We start from the raw sequence: 17,666 nt of genomic DNA, 5'->3' as shown, positions 1-17,666 counted from the left end.
AAAACTGATTTGCGGTCTCTAACGGCAGACGAGCCTCCTCGCTCCTCCGGGCCACGACTGACCGGTGTGCTGATGGACCACGCAGCCCCACGCAAAATTGGGTAGAATTGAAAAATAGCGCAGGCTCATTCAACAAGTCAAACCCAGAGTTTAAAATTAAAATACCCTCCTCAAATCAGGAAACAGGTTTTTCATTTGCATAAACTATTGTACTACTTTATCCTACTAGTCACAGTTTCATCCTGTTTCTAACTATTGCTGTAACATTTCCCTAGTGTTGAACCTTTTCTTCTCCTTTTACTGCAAAGCTCATCAGATACACTTAATCACCAATAGGTTGTATATATAACGTATATTATTATTATCATTATTCAGTGTTGTTAATTTGCTCTCAGGACTGGAAAGTTAACTAGTTTTTTCACGGTTTTGCCAGTAAGAAAATAGTACTACTACTAGATTGGTGCCTTATCGATACCGGGTTTTTTACACGCTTCTGAGCGCTTTGGCGGCAGCTGGCAGCGCGAGGCTGCAGCGCGCTGTCCCTGCCGGCCCCGTATGCTTGGTAAAACTGCCGATGCCATAGCACCGTAACACAAAACCCACAGACAGCGTGCTGTTGTGAGAGCCACGCTGAGGAGTAACGAAACACCTATTTTTGTGTGTACAACAGCTGAGATTCGGGCAGAGTGCAATACCGAGATTCCTCTGTATTTCATAATTACTAGACGCGCTTGTGTACAAAACAACCCTTTTCCTGTAGATCCCAAAAGGTGTAATAACAAATCGGAGAGGAAAAGCCCAATTTCCTTACTCTGCGAGGCAGAGAAAGAGTACTCGCTGCTTTTACAGAACAATAGCGGGCAGAAGACGGTTTCTTTTTACTCTGTCTCAGCGCTCAGTTAGGAAATCAATCACGTTATCGAACAAACAGCCCTGATTTAAATAACGCCGGTGTTACTATCCTCTGCAGCCCTGCTCCGACCAGGAACGCTCTGGGCACCACAGAGGTGACGGGAGGGAAGGAGGCAGGCCGGGGTTGTGCGCACACTCCTGCTGCTGCAAACTGCAAAAGAAATTACCGGCTCCTTTCGCAGTGTAACCTCCTCTCCGAGGCAGAGCTGATGTGGCCCGGTCCTGCCTCCGGGCAGGGGACAGATGAGGTGACCTCCAGAGGCCTGTCCTCGCCTTGTTTTCTTCCACCCTTTCTTTCCGGCTCTTGTCTGCATGCCGCTGTTTTCCTCCTTCCTCTGTCTCTTCCTCTCAGATGCTTTAAAATACTGTTCTGCATTTTCTAGATGAGGTTGTAGTTGCTGTATGAAAAACTGGAAAATTTTATTTTTAGGGCTTTTTAAACCGGTGTAGTCCCTTGCAGAGACACGTGTTTGTCAGGCAGTTTCCTCTTTCAATAAGGAAGTTTTTAATGCTGAAGACGTTCTTACCTTAGAAAAACCCCAGGGTGGGCTTTTAAATATGTCAGTAAAACTGGGCTGAGCAAAGTCCTTTTATTATTTTTTTTAAACAAAACCATTTATGCTTTGGAACCAGCGATGGGGTTGCTTTTTACATTCATTTGTGCTCTCCCAAGCATGTGTGGGGGTGTGGAGGCACCAGCACAACACTTCAAAGGAGGAGGGAAAGGGAAGGCGGAATCGCTGCCTAACCCTGCGGGGCAGGGAGAGGAGGGCGGCCGCCCCGGGAGGCTCTACCGGCTCTGGGGGCAGCGTGCTCGCTCGGGCGTGGGCGCCTGGGGGCGACGAAGCCGTGACCCTGGGCCTGCCAGGGACGAGGGGAGCCCACCGCCGTGCCACGGAGCCCCGCTCTGGCAGCGAGCTGAGTGCTGAGGCGCAGGGAGACGTGGGGACAGGCAGGGCCTCTGCAGGGTGCGGGGCTCCGGCCCTGATGCGCCGCGGACAGGCCGCCCCCCGCTGCCTCCCTCAGAGGAGGGGAGAAAGGGGGCGGCGGGGCCCTGAGGGGCGGGCAGGCCGCACCTAGGGGGCACGCAGAGCAGCGGAGCGGGCCTGCCCGGCGCGGGCGGCACACGGCGGGAGGACGGCCCGGGAGGAGGGGGGAGACCGAGGCCGAGGCCAGAGCCAGGGCCAGGGCCAGCAGCGCTCGCCACCCAAGATGGCGGCGGCCCCCTCAGGCGGCCCCTTTGTCTGCAGCCGCCGCATTGCCGAGAAGGGCGCGAAACTGGGGCAGCGCGGACACGCCCCCCTCGGCGTGCCGGCCGCCAGGGAGGGCGGGGCCGGAGCGGCCCCCGGCCAATCAGCTGCCTCCACTTCCTTTCTTCTCACAGGGGCTCTCCCGGCCGACGGGCTCCGCGCTCTCAGCCAATCCGCGCCTCCCTCCGCGCCCCGCCCCCAGGTGGGAGGAGGGGGCGGGGGGGAATGCAGCGGTTTTGTTTTCGCTCCCTCCTCCCCTCGCCCCCCGGCGGGGCTCATGAATATTAACAACATCCAGCCCAATCAGGTAGTGCAGCGGCGGCAGCACTTTGGTGGCGTCAGTCGCCCCGCCTTGCAGTGGGGGTTAATCTACATATTCATAAGATGGGCGGGACACAGCGCGGGCGTTTATAAGCCGCCGCCCCGCCAGCCTCAGCGTACATCGCGCCGAAGCTTTGAAGTGCTGTGTGGACCCCGCACCTCCAGGGCACCGGTAAGGCGCCCGCCGCGGTGGGCGGGCTGCGGCCGGGCTGGGCCGGGGAGGCTCGGAGCGCCAGAGCTCAAGGAAATGTGTCTTAGGAGACAGAGGGCTTGAACCTGGGGGAGTCCGGAACGGGGCGTCCGTCCCGCGGCACGGGTGCTCTCCGCGGCTGCGGGGAGCCCGGCGGAGCTGTCCCGGCCGTCTGCCGTGCGGGGGGAAGGGGCTGGTGGGGGGGAAATGCGCCCTCGGAAACAAAATGGCGACGAGCCTCGACGGTGCAAAATGGCGGCGGGCGGGAGGAGGGGCGTTGGACTGCGCCTGCGCCAAGTGGGCGGGCCGGGAGGGAGGGGCGGGGGTCTCGCGCCCGGGCGGGGGTCGGGGCGGCGGGGGGCCTCGCGGAGCGCGCATGCGCGCTGGGCCGCCGGGAGGAGCGGGGCCTGCGGGCCGGGGAGCGCCGCTGTGGCGGGCGCTCGGAGCCGCGGGGCCCCGCGGCGGGAGCCCGGCGGGGTGAGCGCCCGGGAGGCGGCCTCCGGGCCCTGCCTGCGCCCGGCGGGCTGCGCTGCGCGGCTGGGGCCGCTCTGCTGGTGGCTACGGCAGGCCCTGATGCCCGGCTGCAGCTCTGCTTCCCGGGGGAAGGCGCTTGGTCTGGAGCCAAGCTATAGAATATTCTTTGTAATATAAAGCACTAGTTCACCGGAGTTTGAGCGTATGCGTCGTATAGGAACGAATTATTGGTGATGTTATAACCGATTTAATCTTTCCGACGTTGTGGGAATTTTTTTTTTTTGAGGTATTGACTTCGGATACATTGACTTTGCAGGTCAGAATGGCATCAGATGAGGGAAAACTCTTTGTCGGTGGACTGAGTTTTGACACCAATGAGCAGTCATTGGAACAAGTCTTCTCTAAATACGGACAAATTTCTGAAGGTAAGATCGCAGTACCAAGCTGTGATGACTTTCATAAACTTGTTAGGCTGCACAGGTGCTGATGCGTTTTCCCCCCCTTCTTTATAGTTGTTGTGGTGAAAGACAGAGAGACTCAGAGATCCAGAGGTTTTGGTTTTGTCACTTTTGAAAACATAGATGATGCTAAAGATGCAATGATGGCCATGAATGGAAAGGTAAGGAGGCTTTGGAACAGCTTGTTTGATTTCCTTGAAATGTAGTAAGAGAATTCAGAAGGATGTGCTTCTGTTCAATGCCACGTAGAAAACCAGATAAATACTAGCGTCTTAAAACAACGAAATGATATAAATAATAAAGAATACCAATTGTTAAAGTTTCATGACCCAACCTATATGGCTGAAAAATAGTGATCCTTTATAGGAATGCCTGTATATGCTGGTTGAACATCAACTTGTGCAGTTGGCTTAGTTGTGACGTTAAATAAAACCTTCGTAAGAACTCATAAATTCTGGTACAGCTTAGCTAACAATGAAGGTGTGAACTCATTGTGTATGTGTTTTTCTGTTTAAATATCAAGCTGGCTTATTTTTTTCTGTTTGTAGTCTGTAGATGGACGTCAGATCAGAGTTGATCAGGCTGGAAAATCATCAGAGAACAGATCTCGTGGATACAGAGGGGGGTCTTCTGGGGGCAGAGGCTTTTTCCGTGGCGGCAGAGGTCGGGGCCGTGGCTTCTCTAGAGGTGAGTGCGCGTGAGTGACTTGCAGTTCCTGAAGTGGTAATGGCGTTCGTCAGAATGATGATCACCCCATGATGTGGTGTCTCTTCAAGGAGGCGGCGGAGAGAGAGGCTATGGCGGAAGCAGATTTGATTCCAGAAGTGGAGGATATAATGGCTCCAGAGACTACTATAATAGCAGGTAAAGTCATCGCAACTGCTAGTGGGTTGTTACGAAGCTCTTGAAGCCCGTTGCCTGTTTGACGTAAATGTCAATAGGCTCCAGAAACAGTTGAGCGAATACAAAGCATGTGAATGTTTTTAACAGCAGGAGTCAAGGTGGCTATGGCGACAGGTCTTCAGGAGGATCCTACAGAGACAGCTATGACAGTTACGGTAAGTCTTGGTTCAAACGGGAATGATGAGTACGTATGCTGTAGGAACTCTCTAAACCTTCTGACCCTGTACTTGAGTCTGGAAATACTGTAAGGCTCAGTTGGACTGTACCACTATTTCTGTTCTTGCCCGTAAGAACCAATCTGCCAGGCTTTGGACGTGGTTGTGCCGTTTAAATTTCTAATTTGTAATGCATGTGTAGGAGTTGCTTGGATCTAAGGCAAAGCAAGTTTTTAAAATACGTTCCTCGAGCTTGAGACTAAGACAAAACTCGGATGCCCTAACAAACTTTAATCAAGGGTGGGGGAGTTCTCTTACGGTGTAGCGAACTAGCACTAGCTTCTGAAATAATGCAAGGGAGTAAAATGCTGGAACTTGTCTATGCTTCAGTGCCTTTACAATTGTGCCTGCTTCTTGTCCTCAGCTACACACAACGAGTAAAAATCCTTCCTGACTCAAGATCGTCCTTCCAATGGCTGTATTTATAAAGATTTTTGGAGCTTCGCTGAAATCGTTATTGTGTAGTACATCTACTTGTATTTTCACTTTTGTAGTATTATCAGTTCTAATCTTGTCAAACACAGCCTGACAGCTTCTGATATAAGATGGTCTAATTAGACTTTTCTTTAAGAAAGCTCTGCTTTCAAGTGTTTTTAATCTTTTTTGAAAGCACTTCAGATTTTATTTTATCCTTCATGATGAGCCAAGGTGTTTTTTTTTAAAGTTGTGAAGTTGGGGCCCCAATTCAGTTTCTTTTGAGATAGAAAGGACCTTTAATTCAATGTTCACTGGAAGCTGAACAAGCTGTGGACTTTTTTTTTAAGTGCATTACCTTCGTCTTTTGTAACATTCCTTTAGTGTAGCAAGGTAGGAATGCAGCCTGGGTACAAATTGGAAGGCAAACCACCTTGATATATCTAAAGAGAAACTTGCTTGTATGTTCAACCTGCATAACGGTATTTTTACTGTTGTAATGATGTAAATTACCCAGAAATAGACTTGCAAACTTACCATAAAAGAGGTTCTTGAAAATGTTTATTTATATTGTCCTTTTTTACTGGAAGAAATATGCATATTCCATTGATATTGTATTTGAAGTGGTAAAGGATTCTTGTATACAGTTTTCTTTGGCTTTACGAAGCCTATTAAAAGACCGTCTGAAATGAACTCTGCTCCTGACATTTACATTTCATTGCACAACACAATCCTTGAAGATGAAGAACAGTCTAAGTAGTAGAGGATGCCAGAGGAGAGGAGAAGACTAGTGACAGTGTCAGAGCAAGCCAGATTTATTGACCAGTTGCTAGAATTTAATCGGTCTTGACATGTGAATTTGTCGACATACTTTCATGTAAGAACAGTCAAACTTGTCTAGAGGCAGAGGACTGAAAGTATATACCTTAGGATGTTCTAGTACTCAAAGCCTAAGTCAGAAGTCGAGGGAACGCTAGTGTTAGGTAGGATAATTGATGTTTCCTGAAAATACTGAAATAGCCTGCATTGAAAAGCTGTAGTGAAGAATCAGTCCTTTAGTAACTGGACTAGTTACTAGCTTGACAGGAGTGTTCAATGGTAGGTAAATTGCCGTAATTAGCTAGCTTTGTCATTGCCTTACAAGTTCTAAGAATTCTTTGCTAGCATATGGAAACTGCAGTGTCCTTGGAGAAAAGAAGTGTTGTGCCTCCAACAGAAACCTCTGAGACGAAAGCTGCTCTCTTGGCTAGTTCATATGTGGAAATAGTCCTGTAATTCGAGGTAACTCCTTTTGCTCATGTCCGCATCCTTCCTCTTGTTGAGAGCTCATTTGAAAGTCTAATGTACCTGTGAAATATTCCTTTGACAATTTTGGTCAACTGATGGAAAAATTTTAACCCATGCCGTATGCAACCTTTGGCTTGTGGCACAACTTCAGTTCCACAGATCAGAGTTGGGCATGCAGTCATGTCTTGCTAGTAGGTATGGAAGCAAGATGGGAAACGAATTCCCTGACTTGATATGTGTTCATCTATTGAGAATCTTCCTAGACTTCATTAAGTTGCTCACTTTAATTGTAGCTTTCTTTGCCATCCTACTTGTTGCCATTAACTTTTTCCCATAGCCCACACTTCCTAAGCAGCCATGTCAAAGTGGTTAACTCTCTGCTTAGGGATCAAATGATACTTTGGCTGGCATATCAAAGGCATCAGCCAGCCCTGGAACAGTTTTCCCAGACTGTGCTTCTGTGATGTGATGGGTTCAGCGAATGGCTTGTGAAACCCTCGTATCTGATGTGACTTGTGTTGGGGGAGGTGGGTGGCAATGTAAAGGCTCCGTTTGATATTTTTATTAATGCACCTTTGCTTTGGCAGGCTGAAGAGAAGATGGGACACTCGACAGGGAAGCTGAGTGGGGATTCTGAGGAAGGAGAGCGTTCGTTCCAAGGAAGCAGGACCAAGACACGAGTTTGCCAACCAGGTAACGTCTCTGCTCAGCCTGCCCCTCGCCCCTGTAGCTTTTCCTGAGCCAAAAGGTTTGGCTGTTACTGTTTTACAGTGCTATTCTGTAAGTGGTAACTCTGACCAGTAGTTTCTAGCTGAAAATTTACAGACTTTAAACTTACTGTCTTAACTTTATTTCAGCAATGAAATGCATCAGAGAAGACCAAGAAGGACAGCCATTGTCTGGAGTGGTGGAGATGAAGAGCTTTGAGCAGTGTTGTTACTGATTTTTATACAGGTCAATTGAACGAGGAAATAAGTCAAGCTAGAATAAAATACTGGAATGTGGAAAAAAATGAATCTCTGTAGTACTTTTGTGGGGAAACGTGAGAATATTAGATTGTGGCCAAGGCATACAATAGAAATACAGTTACCTGGTGTATAGCCCAGTTAAAAGTGCAAAATAAACCAGTCCTGTTCTGGCTGGGGAGGTGGACAGAGGGTAACCTGTCTTGCAGGGCGAGTTTGAGGAAGAAATTTAATTGCATTGCTGTAACCTTGACTTAAGTGGCCTAATTATGTTAAGTCTGTGCATCTGCAAAACTTGACAGTGAAGCAGCTACACCTGAAGGAACTGTCAGATGAGCAGTTGCATAAATGAGGAGTCAGTACTGTGCAGAACAGAAGGGCCTTCTGCCAGTTGAAATGGTAACGAATACAAAAGTTTAATTTGCACTTAAATGCTAAAGCTTTTTCGAGCTTGGGTAACAAATTATTTCTTTCCATGCACATTAATTAAAATTGTTTTGCTGATGCAAGTTAATGTGGTGGTTCTGCTACTCGGAAGTGGCTGCACATTTCCGAAGTTCTACGCCTTGGGATTTTCAGGTGGGACATGAGATTGGCCTGTGCTGCAACTGATGATTTCTGTGTGTTTAAGTACTTGGCTCAAGACAAAGTTGCCCTGGGTTTCCCATCTCAATGAAGTGGTTATTTGTAACTCAAAACTTTACAGTTTGGGTTTTAGGATCACTTCCATTAAAAATAATTTTTATCTAAGTCTGGAAAATAACAATTTGAGTATTAGCAAATTAACTCTGGTCTTTTATTATGTCCTGGAATTTTCTAGTAGAGCAACTTCATCGGGTGAAAACTGCTATAGGTGCTTGGAGATGAGAAGTGGAACAAGACGAGGGTTGAAGCAGTACTGAGCTGTGCAGCTTTTGAGTACTGCAATTAGGAGCTTCAGATGGATGGTGGGAGCATCAGGCTTCAAAAAGGCTGGTAGGACAGTTTTTTGATGGGATAGGAACTGGTTTCACCACTAATTAATGCCAGGAAGGTGCCCTGTACAGATACGGGGCAAGGAATGAGCTGCCTGGATGGGTTAATAGCGCAGTCCTAACGGCAATTTTTTAAAACTCTGAAAACATTTGCCTGTGCCTAAAGAGGAGCTGCATAGTCGGAGCAAATCCTCCTGGTATGTGTGGATGGGAAATTCGGCTGAAGATGAAAGGCAAATAAGCCACCAATTGCAGAGACTGCAACTTTGTATTGATTCCTTTGACTATGGAATAGAATGGCTAATAAAAGACTTAGTGCCATCTTCCCTAATGAGCAGATGTTGCCTTTTATTTGCAATGTCTATTGTATTCTGCAGAGACTTACTCTGTGCAGGAGTTAAAACACTTGGGTTGTGTTGTTTAATTAAGGTTCTTGATTGCTGTTTTGTTAACTGCTGTAATTTTGCTTGCCCTACCTTGCATCCAAACAACTACCTGACTTGTGGCTCTGTCCCTGACCTACGGGGCTCGCACCGTCTGTGCAGCGTGGTGCTGGACGCTAAAGACGGGTTTTTACTCGCTCTGTGGAAGGGCAGGTAAGGCACAGAGCAAGGGAATTCAAGTGTCTTTGCAGGAAGCTTGCACTCCGGTACTGATGACATGTAACTTTTCTCTGGTCTGTTACCCTTTACCTGCTCTCCAGTAAAGTTACTGGGAGAATTTTCAGCCTTTTGTGTTAGTTGGAGTATGCTGTAGAGATCAAACTTTCTAACCCCAACTCTGTTGGATTAGGGTTTTCTCCTGCCCAGTTTTAAGTCCCATCTTCAAAATGGACCATCAAAAAGTTAAAACTAGCCAGGCAAACTGCCCTTTTCTTCCTCTTCTGTACGTGTAGAATATTCTTAATTTTTTTCTATCCACTTGCTACCTAGTCCCTGTGTCATTGGCTTGTAATGAAGTCAGATGAGTGCTGGTTGCTGAATTCCTCCAGCTGGTCCTTGACTCTCTCTTGTGTGCTGTGGATTATAAGAGCTCTTCCCTACGTAGTGGTGGATGTTTTCCGATACATCACACTAACTCAAATGTCCTTAATTGTCTCTGCCCTTCAGGCTGTTACCTTCGATACGTTATACCCGTGTCTTGCCACGCTATGCTGTAGAGCGGAAGCAGCTCGGATTATTTCGGTTACCCCGTTGGTCTGGCCGATTGCTGGCACGGGGCTCTAAAATGAGCGCTGCCTTCCCGAGAGACCCACTGTAACCGGGCTCACTTGGCTCAAACTGAATTGATGCACGTGCCTGATGCTCATAAAAATGAGGTCTTGTTCTTGGTTAAATCCTGAAAATGTGGCAGCTCAATAATGAGGAGGATTTATACTGCTAGAGAGGCTGACAGCTGTGAATATATTTTGGGCAGCTTTGGAAAGAACTGGGCAGGAGGCTGCAATGTGATATGTGAAGGCAGTAAGAGGGTTTCTGATGGTCTCTGCTACTCTCCTGCTCACCCTTTTTGTGTTAAAAGAACACATTTGATTGTTTTATCCTTATCTTGCTCCCGCCCCCCCCTTTTTTTTTTACTGTTACTTCTCTAGCTTTTGGCTATGCTGTGCCCCACTTGAAGGACAGTCTTTTAAGAGCAGTGTATTATGCAAAAAAGTCTGCTCATACTGCCTAAGTGCCTTTGAAGAAGTTAGGTGAGCATTTTGCCCAGTAACAATGACCGCTGCAGCGTGTTTGAAGGGCAGAACTGATGGCGTATTCTCTGGTCCATGCTGCAAAGCCTGGTTATTAAGGAAGGCTGTGGTGGTTTGCCAACCTACCGAGGCACAGCCGCTGCTCCTGTTCTGCTGCCGCTTGAATCGGCTCTCCAGCGCAGGTGTGATGGAGGCCAGACACTTAGCTGCTATAAATAAGCTAAATTAATGGGTAAAGCCAGCTTTAAAAACTTGTGCTCTTACTAAGAAATGTTTTCTCTGGCTGGGGAGTCCCAGGCACAAAGGAATTCGGTGAGGTAGCGAGCGGGGTGCTTGCGACGAGAGCCATCGCCCTTTCCTCGTGTGAGAGTCCATGGGGCCCCTGGGGATGTTCGGTGCATGCAGAATGGGAATGATTATCCAGCTCCCTTCCTGAAACCTACTTTTTCTTCTTTTTTTAACCTTTTTCAAATTATCTAAGTGAACAGGGTTTAAAAAAAGAAATCAGCTGACACACTTTTGGGGGCTGTAGCTAGCAATTCACCAGGGAGGATTTTGCATGTTAATAGAGGATTGATATTAAATATAGGGGTGAGAGAGTGTGAGAAACCTTTGCTGATAAAAATGCAGTCGGGTGACGTTTAAATGAATTCAGTCTGTAAATCCTTACAAAGCATTATTTGAAATGCCTTCCTAACTAGGATGCCTAGATGCTTAAATGCAGGCAGAAGTAATTAATAGGTACAAAAATAGAGGCCTAGTTTGAGGTGCTGTTATTTTGGCATCGCTAATTATGGCACTGCATTAATGATTTGTTGCTGGGATGGGTTGAGGGAATAGCTAGCTGCAGGGGGTGACCCATTTCCAGCCGAAATGCCCTTTTCTTCAAGCCTTGTGCGTCTGGGCAGCTCCAGCCCTGTCCCCGAGAGGAAAGCTTGCAGGGGGACATGGGGCTGTGCTTCAGGGTGGCTGACAGACCCCCCCGGGTCAGTCCGGAGATCCTGTGGAGAAACAAGGCGGTTGTCGGAAATACTCAAAATGCTCGTGTTTGAAGCAATGTTCATCTCTGGCTGCCCATGGTGGCAGGGAAATGGCAGCCTTGAGGGAGAAATGATGGCCTTGGGGGGGGGGGGGACAACAACGACCCTGAGGGGAAAATGGCGGCCCTGAGGGAGGGAGTCGTGCTGTGAGGGGGGAACGGTGGCCCTGAGCGGGAAATGGTGGCGCTGAGGGGCTTGTGGCAGCTGTGAGGGGGAATGGCGGCCCTGAGGGAGGACTCGCATCGAGAGGGGAGAAACCTCCGCCCTGAGAGGCGGAACGGGGGCGGTGGGGCGAGGCCGGGCCGGGGCTGGGCGCCCTGGGCCGGCCCGGAACGGCGCTGCCCCGGAACGCCGCGTGCGGCTCCGCCGGGCCTGGCCGGTGCCTGCGCCGCGCGGCACCGTCCCGCCGCCTTCCTGCGCCCGCCCCGCTGAGGCGCCGCTCGCCGCTCCACGCCGCCCGGCCCGGCCATGCTGCGGCCGGAGCCCCTCTGCCTTCTCCTCCTCCTCCTGCACGTCGGCTGGGCCGCCTCCCCCGCTCCTTCGGCCACCTCGAGCTCGCTCAACGGCACGGAGGCGCCGCGGGCGGCCGCGGGTAACGGGACGCGGCCGGGCCCGCTGCCGGGATCGGGGCTGCCGGTGCTGAAGCGGGCGGTGTACGTGCTGAGCGCCCTCTCGGCGCTGGCCGCGCTCTACTTCCTCCTGCGGGCGTTCCGGTGAGTGCGGGCCGGCCCGGTCCCCCCCCGCTCCGGGGCTGTGCCCCTGCCTGCCCCGGTCCGTCCCCATCCGCCCCCCTGGGCTCCGGGGCTGTGCCCCTGCCTGCCCCGGTCCCCCCCCCCCCCGGCCCCGGGGTTGTGCCCTGTTTGCCCTGGATCCCTCCCTCTGCCAGGCCGGAGCTGTGCTTCCCTGTGCATCCCTCTGGCAGCGCCTGGGAAATGCTGCTGTAAATTCATGCCGCTGTTAATTACCTAAGGTAATTAGCAGCGATAAAACGTCTCCCAGTGCCACTCGTTTTGCCCTTTACTCATAAAAGCCCTGTCTCTGTGCAAACCTGTTGTGTGACAGCACACTCACTCTGTGCCCTCCGTGTCCCCCAGCCCGAGGTCAGAGGGACCCAGAAATGAGCGCAAAACTCAATTCAGGTTGAAGAAACCTCAGCGGAAGAAATACGGCCTCCTGTCGAATTACGATGAGAACATAGAGATGGCCTCGTTCGACAGCGACGAGGACACGGTGTTTGAAACAAGAAATCTGAGGCGGTAAGCGGGTATTTTGTATGCTGCTCTTTTCCTCACAAGGGGCTAAGACTCCTTTTCTAAAGACGTGGGAGCTTTGGCACAGATCCTATAACCAGATCTGCATAAATTAAACTTCTGTGTGTGGTCTCTGTGTTGGCACACAGACTTTATCTCGCTTTTCTTCATTTTCTGACCAAGCGCAGAAAGAGACATACCGGGTTTGTTTGGAGCACCACTTTGTGCCTTGTGTTTAGCAGGCCCGTAGGAGGGAGAGGCAGCCCTCCTGTCCAGTCTGAGCCTCCCTGCATTAGACAGGAAGACAAAAACTCCTGGTTTTTTCAGTTTGGGAATTGCTCCTGAGTCACATCGCAGCTGAAGCTCACGGTCCCATCGGGGCATCCCTTCCTGCTTTCACAGCGATGTGCTTTCATCCTGTGGATCATGCAAGTTTGATTTCTCTGGAGGATGTGTTTTTTAAAGCTGAGGAGGAACGTTACCTCGGCGTAGCTCGCTGTCTGGCCTCTCAGCTCCCCCAGCTGTTTTGAGGTTGGTAGTGATCTGTCACGTTGTACATGCTCACGCTGATGCTGGGTGTCTTCTTTTTTCCAGATGATTTGGGACCAGTGGCACCAACTGCACAGACTGACCAAGGGGGTGCAAGTCCAGTGGAATCACCTTACGAGTCCTCAAGTTTTATTTTTTATAATTGCTTATAATGACTATTCATTAACAGTACAAACACTTCCATAGCTGGGGCAGGGGAAAGGGGACCAAACCTGTTTTCTTCACACACATTTTTGGGGAAAGGTGGAGCTGCATGCTAAATGCAGGTGGATGCTGTGTTGGGTGCTGTTAACTGCACAGGGAGATGCTGAGGAAAACGTAACTCCTGGATGAATGCTCAGCATTTGAAATCTTGCCGCTCTGGACTGAAGTGCTGCAGCTGTGGCTGCTGGCCTCTCAGTATTTTATAGGTGCTCATATCCCTCTCTCTACCGACTGTGGCAGTCAGCTTGGACTATCAGGCAAGTGGATTCCTTTTGCAGGCTGATCCTCTTTCCTTCATCCAGTATCAGGTTACTTCTTTAGGAATTGTCTCTGTAGTCAGCTCTGATCCGGTAGGAGCTGGGAGAGCTCTCGTTGTCTGTTACGCTAGCGGTGGGTGTGGATAGTGTTGTGTTAGTTCAGACAGAGAATAGCTTTGGGAACGAGTTACATCCATCAGTGTTCTTGTAGTTGCAGGGTTAGCAGTTACACGTGGTAATACAGGTCATTACATGGGTTTACAGAGTGAAGATGTTTACAAATGAAAGGTGCCGCTTAGCCCAAAGGAGCATTTCTCCAAAAGAGCAATCAGTCGTGTAGTCCATGGGGCTGCGAGTGTTCAGACTGTTCTGCCCAGCTGCAATGGTGTGTGCACCAGAGAAATGTGTGATGTCTACCAAGCTTCTGGATTTTGAGCTGCTGGCTCTGAGATCACCCGAGGAAGAGCCAGAGCGCTGTGGTTTGAGTCGGAGAACCTTAACTGCTAGTGTGATGAGTGACCTGTCTCTGAGCGATGAGTGACCTGTCTCTGAGCATCTGATACCTGGAAAAGGGGGACCCAAACCCCTATTAACTGTGATTCTTAAACCGAGACAGCCCTGGCTCAGAAATAATCTCTTCTTGAAGGGTACTGGAGTTTCACTCTGTTTGCTGGTACTCGAGCTATGTCCCACTGTCAGCTCAGCAAACTGGGATGTTTCTGTGCAGCCCACTGTGGTGATATATGGGTTCTTATTGTGTAGGACCAAACGTGAATGTGTTAGAAGGTCATTGTTAGGTGCATCTGCTGCTAAAATGGTGAAAATTGCTTGCAAAATGCTCCTGTTTGTGGCACATTTTAGCCTTGAAGGGAAGGCCCTTCCTTAAAAACTACGGGCAGACCTGGATCCTTAAGTCCCGCTTCCACCCAAAACTGGTAGTGCCTTTGTTAGGAGAACCCGAGGGAGTTACCCTGCAGGCCAGGGAGTTCCCTGCTTGACCTTACCTTTAAGATGAAGACCGAGAATGTCTTTGGAGTAATGGCTCCTCTCATTTGGTTAGCAGATCCTCTGTAGGTAAGGGGACAAAACTGACACGTAACAAAAAGAGCGGGGCAGAAGGGATATCCTTATCAAGTAGCAAGGAGAAATGGTTTTGCTGCAAGTCACCTGGGAGCTCGGGGTCTGGCTGCTGCTCTGAAATCCCTCATCAGGCAGCTGAGGGAGTGGTGTGATCCCGGTGCTCACCCGTGCGAGGGGCAGCATTTCTCAGCGCAGAGTGGGTGAGGTTTCCTGGAGAAATGTCACCCCGGGTGCTGGCAGCTCTGTCTTGCACACGTGCAAAAGATTTTTAAATATATATATATTTTTAGTAATGCTGTCATGTGAACACAGCACTTGGATGTGCCCTAATTTCATATCATTTGTATCCTTTCATGCCTCTTTTAGGTACTCTCTGCTTGTTTAGCTGATGCAGAGATGAAAGCGTTCGCTGCGTTCCTCTGTGAGGATAGCAGTAATGGCTAAATCTGGCCGTTGCTGCCCCTTGGGTGATCAGAGAGCTGGTTGGTTTGATTCGTGGTAGCGTATCTTCCTTGATCCTGCACAGGCTGGCAGGTCTATACATGCTGATAACTTTCTCTGGCTCTTCAGCTCCCTCTGCGAAGTTGTTTCTTGCGTTGTGCCGAAGCCAGGTAAGCCTGACTGTATTTCAGTCCGCTGGCGTGCCCTGGCTCAGCGTTTTGATTTGACACGTTCGTTGGCCTTTCTTTCTCTGAGGTGATTAACTTGATCATCTTTTAGGCTCTGCTCTTCATTGGGCAGATGGGTTTTGCAATTTTGAAGCTTCCTTACCTCGCAAGAGCGGATGATTTTTTTAATGTTAACAGTTGAATGATTTTGATCAAAGAGGGGACCTCAAGCCGTAGGTCCTGCCATGAAAATAATTTTGATAGAATTTGATTTTGCTGTAATAGGTATTTAGAATTTGAGCAGGGAAGGATGTGGAGGGATACAGCCAGAGCACATAACGAGGTCCCTATTCTGGTACTACGTAGGCAAATGGTAGTTAAGTTGAAGGCCCAGAGGGTGTGCCAGCCCAGTATCTATGCACCACGTACATGTTTTCAGAGTCCTTCTGCTGGCTGTCTTTAAAGGGGTGGGTTTCATCATGTGGAGAATAAAAATGTGATTGTGGGGCTGTAGTGTAGCATTGCTGTCACTTTTATTCTGATCCTGTTTTGGCTAGAGACAGGTCTGAGCCGTAATCAGTGACCCTGTGTGGTTATTTCCATTTTCCCCTGAAGCGTCCTGCATCTTGGACGCAGCGGTAGTCTGGATTTGCTCTTCGCAGGCCAAGACGTTACATTCCTGCTCTGTTCTAAATCATTGTTAAAGGCATCTTCTGAGAGGAGAAAACAAAGGTGCTGATTACAGACCTGAGACTCCTTTGAGGGCAAATCTATTGCTGGCACAGCTTTTACTGATCTCCATTTCTCCTGGAAGAATAAATTGGAGCTATTGCAGCAGCTTCTCCTCACAGCGGTGGAACAGTGCACCCATGGGCAAAGAGCGCGAGGCCAGTGCAGGCTTTCTGGGGGCAGATCTTGCTAATAATAGTGGCTTTTAAAGCCTTGCATTATGTTTCCATAATAAGAGAGCAGTTCGGTAGTTACTGCAGTTATAGTTTTAGTTACTTTATGTGTATTTGATACCCGTGTTGATAGCCTAGTAGGTCTCTTTACAACAGTTAGAACTTCCGGTAGTTTTTCAGCATAGATTTAAATACACGCATGCAAACAGACGCGCTTTTGCTCTGAGCATGCGAGACAGCTCCGGTCCGGGAGCTGCACGGCTGCATCGCTGCAGTGCTGTGCTTGTATGAGGAAGGTGTGTCTGTCCCTGGGCAGGCTGATGCCTTACCAGCTACTGCTGCACTTTTCTTTCTCCAGAGTGAATCAGGGTGTTAGTGGGAGGCTGTGGACTCCGGCTGCCCTTTACCGTTGGTCTGTGCAGGGCTCCTGCCGATCCTTGCCAAAAGGCTGTCGGAGCTGGTGGGCGCAGGGTGGCGAGGACCGAGAGCGGAGTGCGCGGTTCCCTACGATGCTGCGCAGTCACCGGCCTGCGTGTGTCACAAGTGGCTGCTACAGAGTTTGCTTGAAACAATCACTATTGTTTAAGCCAAAGCCTAATTTCAAAAGTTTACGTAATTGCCTCTCTGATCTTCTTGGAGGGCTGTATCAAATCCTCTGCTGTTGATATTGAACTACTAGGCAAATCGACTGGACCATCTGCTGAGGTTAATGAGATTGACTGAGAGCGATATGAGCATCAGCTCTCTATTGTTAATAACGTGCTTCTGTTTTGTTTCGTTTGTACATGCGACTGGAATGGGATCTGCAGCGCTAAAGTGCTGGGAGATGGACCTGTGGTCTGAGCAGATTGTCAAGAAGTCGATAAAACAGCGCTTGAGTGCATTGTGTTGCCTGTGCTCTCAGAAATGGAGGAGCTAGTCTTTCAGCCTCCTGCTTGAATTGTTGATTTATTTTTAAATAGCAACCAGTCCTGTATTGATTGATTGTTTTACTTTCGTTTACGGCATCCCCCCTCCATTGTATCTTCAAACAAATGAAATAAAGCATTCCGTTTCACCCGATTCCTCCATGGCAGTGTGCTTGGCCGCCAGCATTCGGGGCTGTTCTGCGGGGCACCTCACGTGGCCGGCTTGCTGCTGAGCCGACGGGGTGGTGCTTTTATGGAGCCTTTCTCTGCTCAGCTGCCCTAGCCGAGCGTTGCCTTGCTCTCTGCTTGGCAATAGAGTGACGCTATCAACCCTTTTTGTGTATTAAACGCACACTTCTCTCTCATTGCCTGGTGCTCGCCTTCGCCCATCATCTCAGGGTTTGTTTCAATGTTCTAAAGCTTCCTCCCTTTCTTTTCTCCCTGTTCTTACATTAATCCCTTTTCTCGTACAGAAGACAAATCCCTGCAAGGGTGATCCCAGCCACTCCGCTATAGAAGAACCAAGTTACATTTTGCTTATTTGGGAGTCGGGAAGGAGAGGCTGTCCCCTGGGTGGGGATGTCCTGGCTCCTCAGTGCCAAGAATTAAAGCCTGAACAAAAGTAAGGGTGTTCCCTGGTTACTAACATCTGCTTTGCATCCATCTTGCAAAGGAGGGTGGTTGTGCAGATTTTGGTTGTGTAGATTAGTGGCACTGAAGAAACGAGAAGCCAAGTTCCCCGTGTCCCGCTCTGCCACCCTGCTCTCCTGGTCGTGTCCCCGTGTCCTATGCCCAGGAGGTGGGTGGCTGCA

The 17,666-nt window shown here is 49.5% G+C and overlaps 2 protein-coding genes across 8 annotated transcripts; both read left to right on the top strand.

The window, feature by feature from the left end:
- The first annotated feature begins 2,504 nt into the window (after positions 1–2,504).
- CIRBP (cold inducible RNA binding protein) lies at positions 2,505–7,436 on the top strand. 5 transcript variants are annotated; one of them, XM_075523871.1, is made up of 8 exons: positions 2,505–2,655; positions 3,464–3,572; positions 3,660–3,766; positions 4,154–4,292; positions 4,385–4,469; positions 4,599–4,663; positions 7,012–7,117; positions 7,282–7,436. In XM_075523871.1, exons 2-7 carry the CDS (start codon positions 3,470–3,472, stop codon positions 7,014–7,016), a joined length of 504 nt encoding a protein of 167 aa, XP_075379986.1. In that variant the 5' UTR covers positions 2,505–2,655; positions 3,464–3,469; the 3' UTR covers positions 7,017–7,117; positions 7,282–7,436. The 5 variants fall into 5 exon arrangements, with proteins under 5 accessions (XP_075379986.1, XP_075379985.1, XP_075379984.1 ...); XM_075523870.1 differs by having other exon boundaries at positions 4,596–4,663; XM_075523869.1 differs by lacking the exons at positions 7,012–7,117; positions 7,282–7,436 and adding an exon at positions 5,088–5,830.
- Positions 7,437–11,379: 3,943 nt separating this feature from the next.
- Positions 11,380–13,876, top strand: FAM174C (family with sequence similarity 174 member C). 3 transcript variants are annotated; one of them, XM_075523886.1, is made up of 3 exons: positions 11,380–11,809; positions 12,236–12,352; positions 12,941–13,876. In XM_075523886.1, the coding sequence occupies exons 1-3, from the start codon at positions 11,565–11,567 to the stop codon at positions 12,942–12,944; spliced, it is 366 nt and encodes a 121-aa protein (XP_075380001.1). In that variant the 5' UTR covers positions 11,380–11,564; the 3' UTR covers positions 12,945–13,876. The 3 variants fall into 3 exon arrangements, with proteins under 3 accessions (XP_075380001.1, XP_075380000.1, XP_075379999.1); XM_075523884.1 differs by having other exon boundaries at positions 11,388–11,809; positions 12,191–12,352; XM_075523885.1 differs by lacking the exon at positions 12,941–13,876 and having other exon boundaries at positions 11,384–11,809; positions 12,191–12,356.
- The last annotated feature ends 3,790 nt before the right edge of the window (positions 13,877–17,666 follow it).

The sequence above is a fragment of the Mycteria americana genome, chromosome 24 (assembly GCF_035582795.1).
Source record: "Mycteria americana isolate JAX WOST 10 ecotype Jacksonville Zoo and Gardens chromosome 24, USCA_MyAme_1.0, whole genome shotgun sequence".
Classification (NCBI taxonomy): Eukaryota; Metazoa; Chordata; class Aves; order Ciconiiformes; family Ciconiidae; genus Mycteria; species Mycteria americana.
Note: the sequence above shows the minus strand (reverse complement) of the source record. Positions and strands in the feature narration are given on the sequence as shown.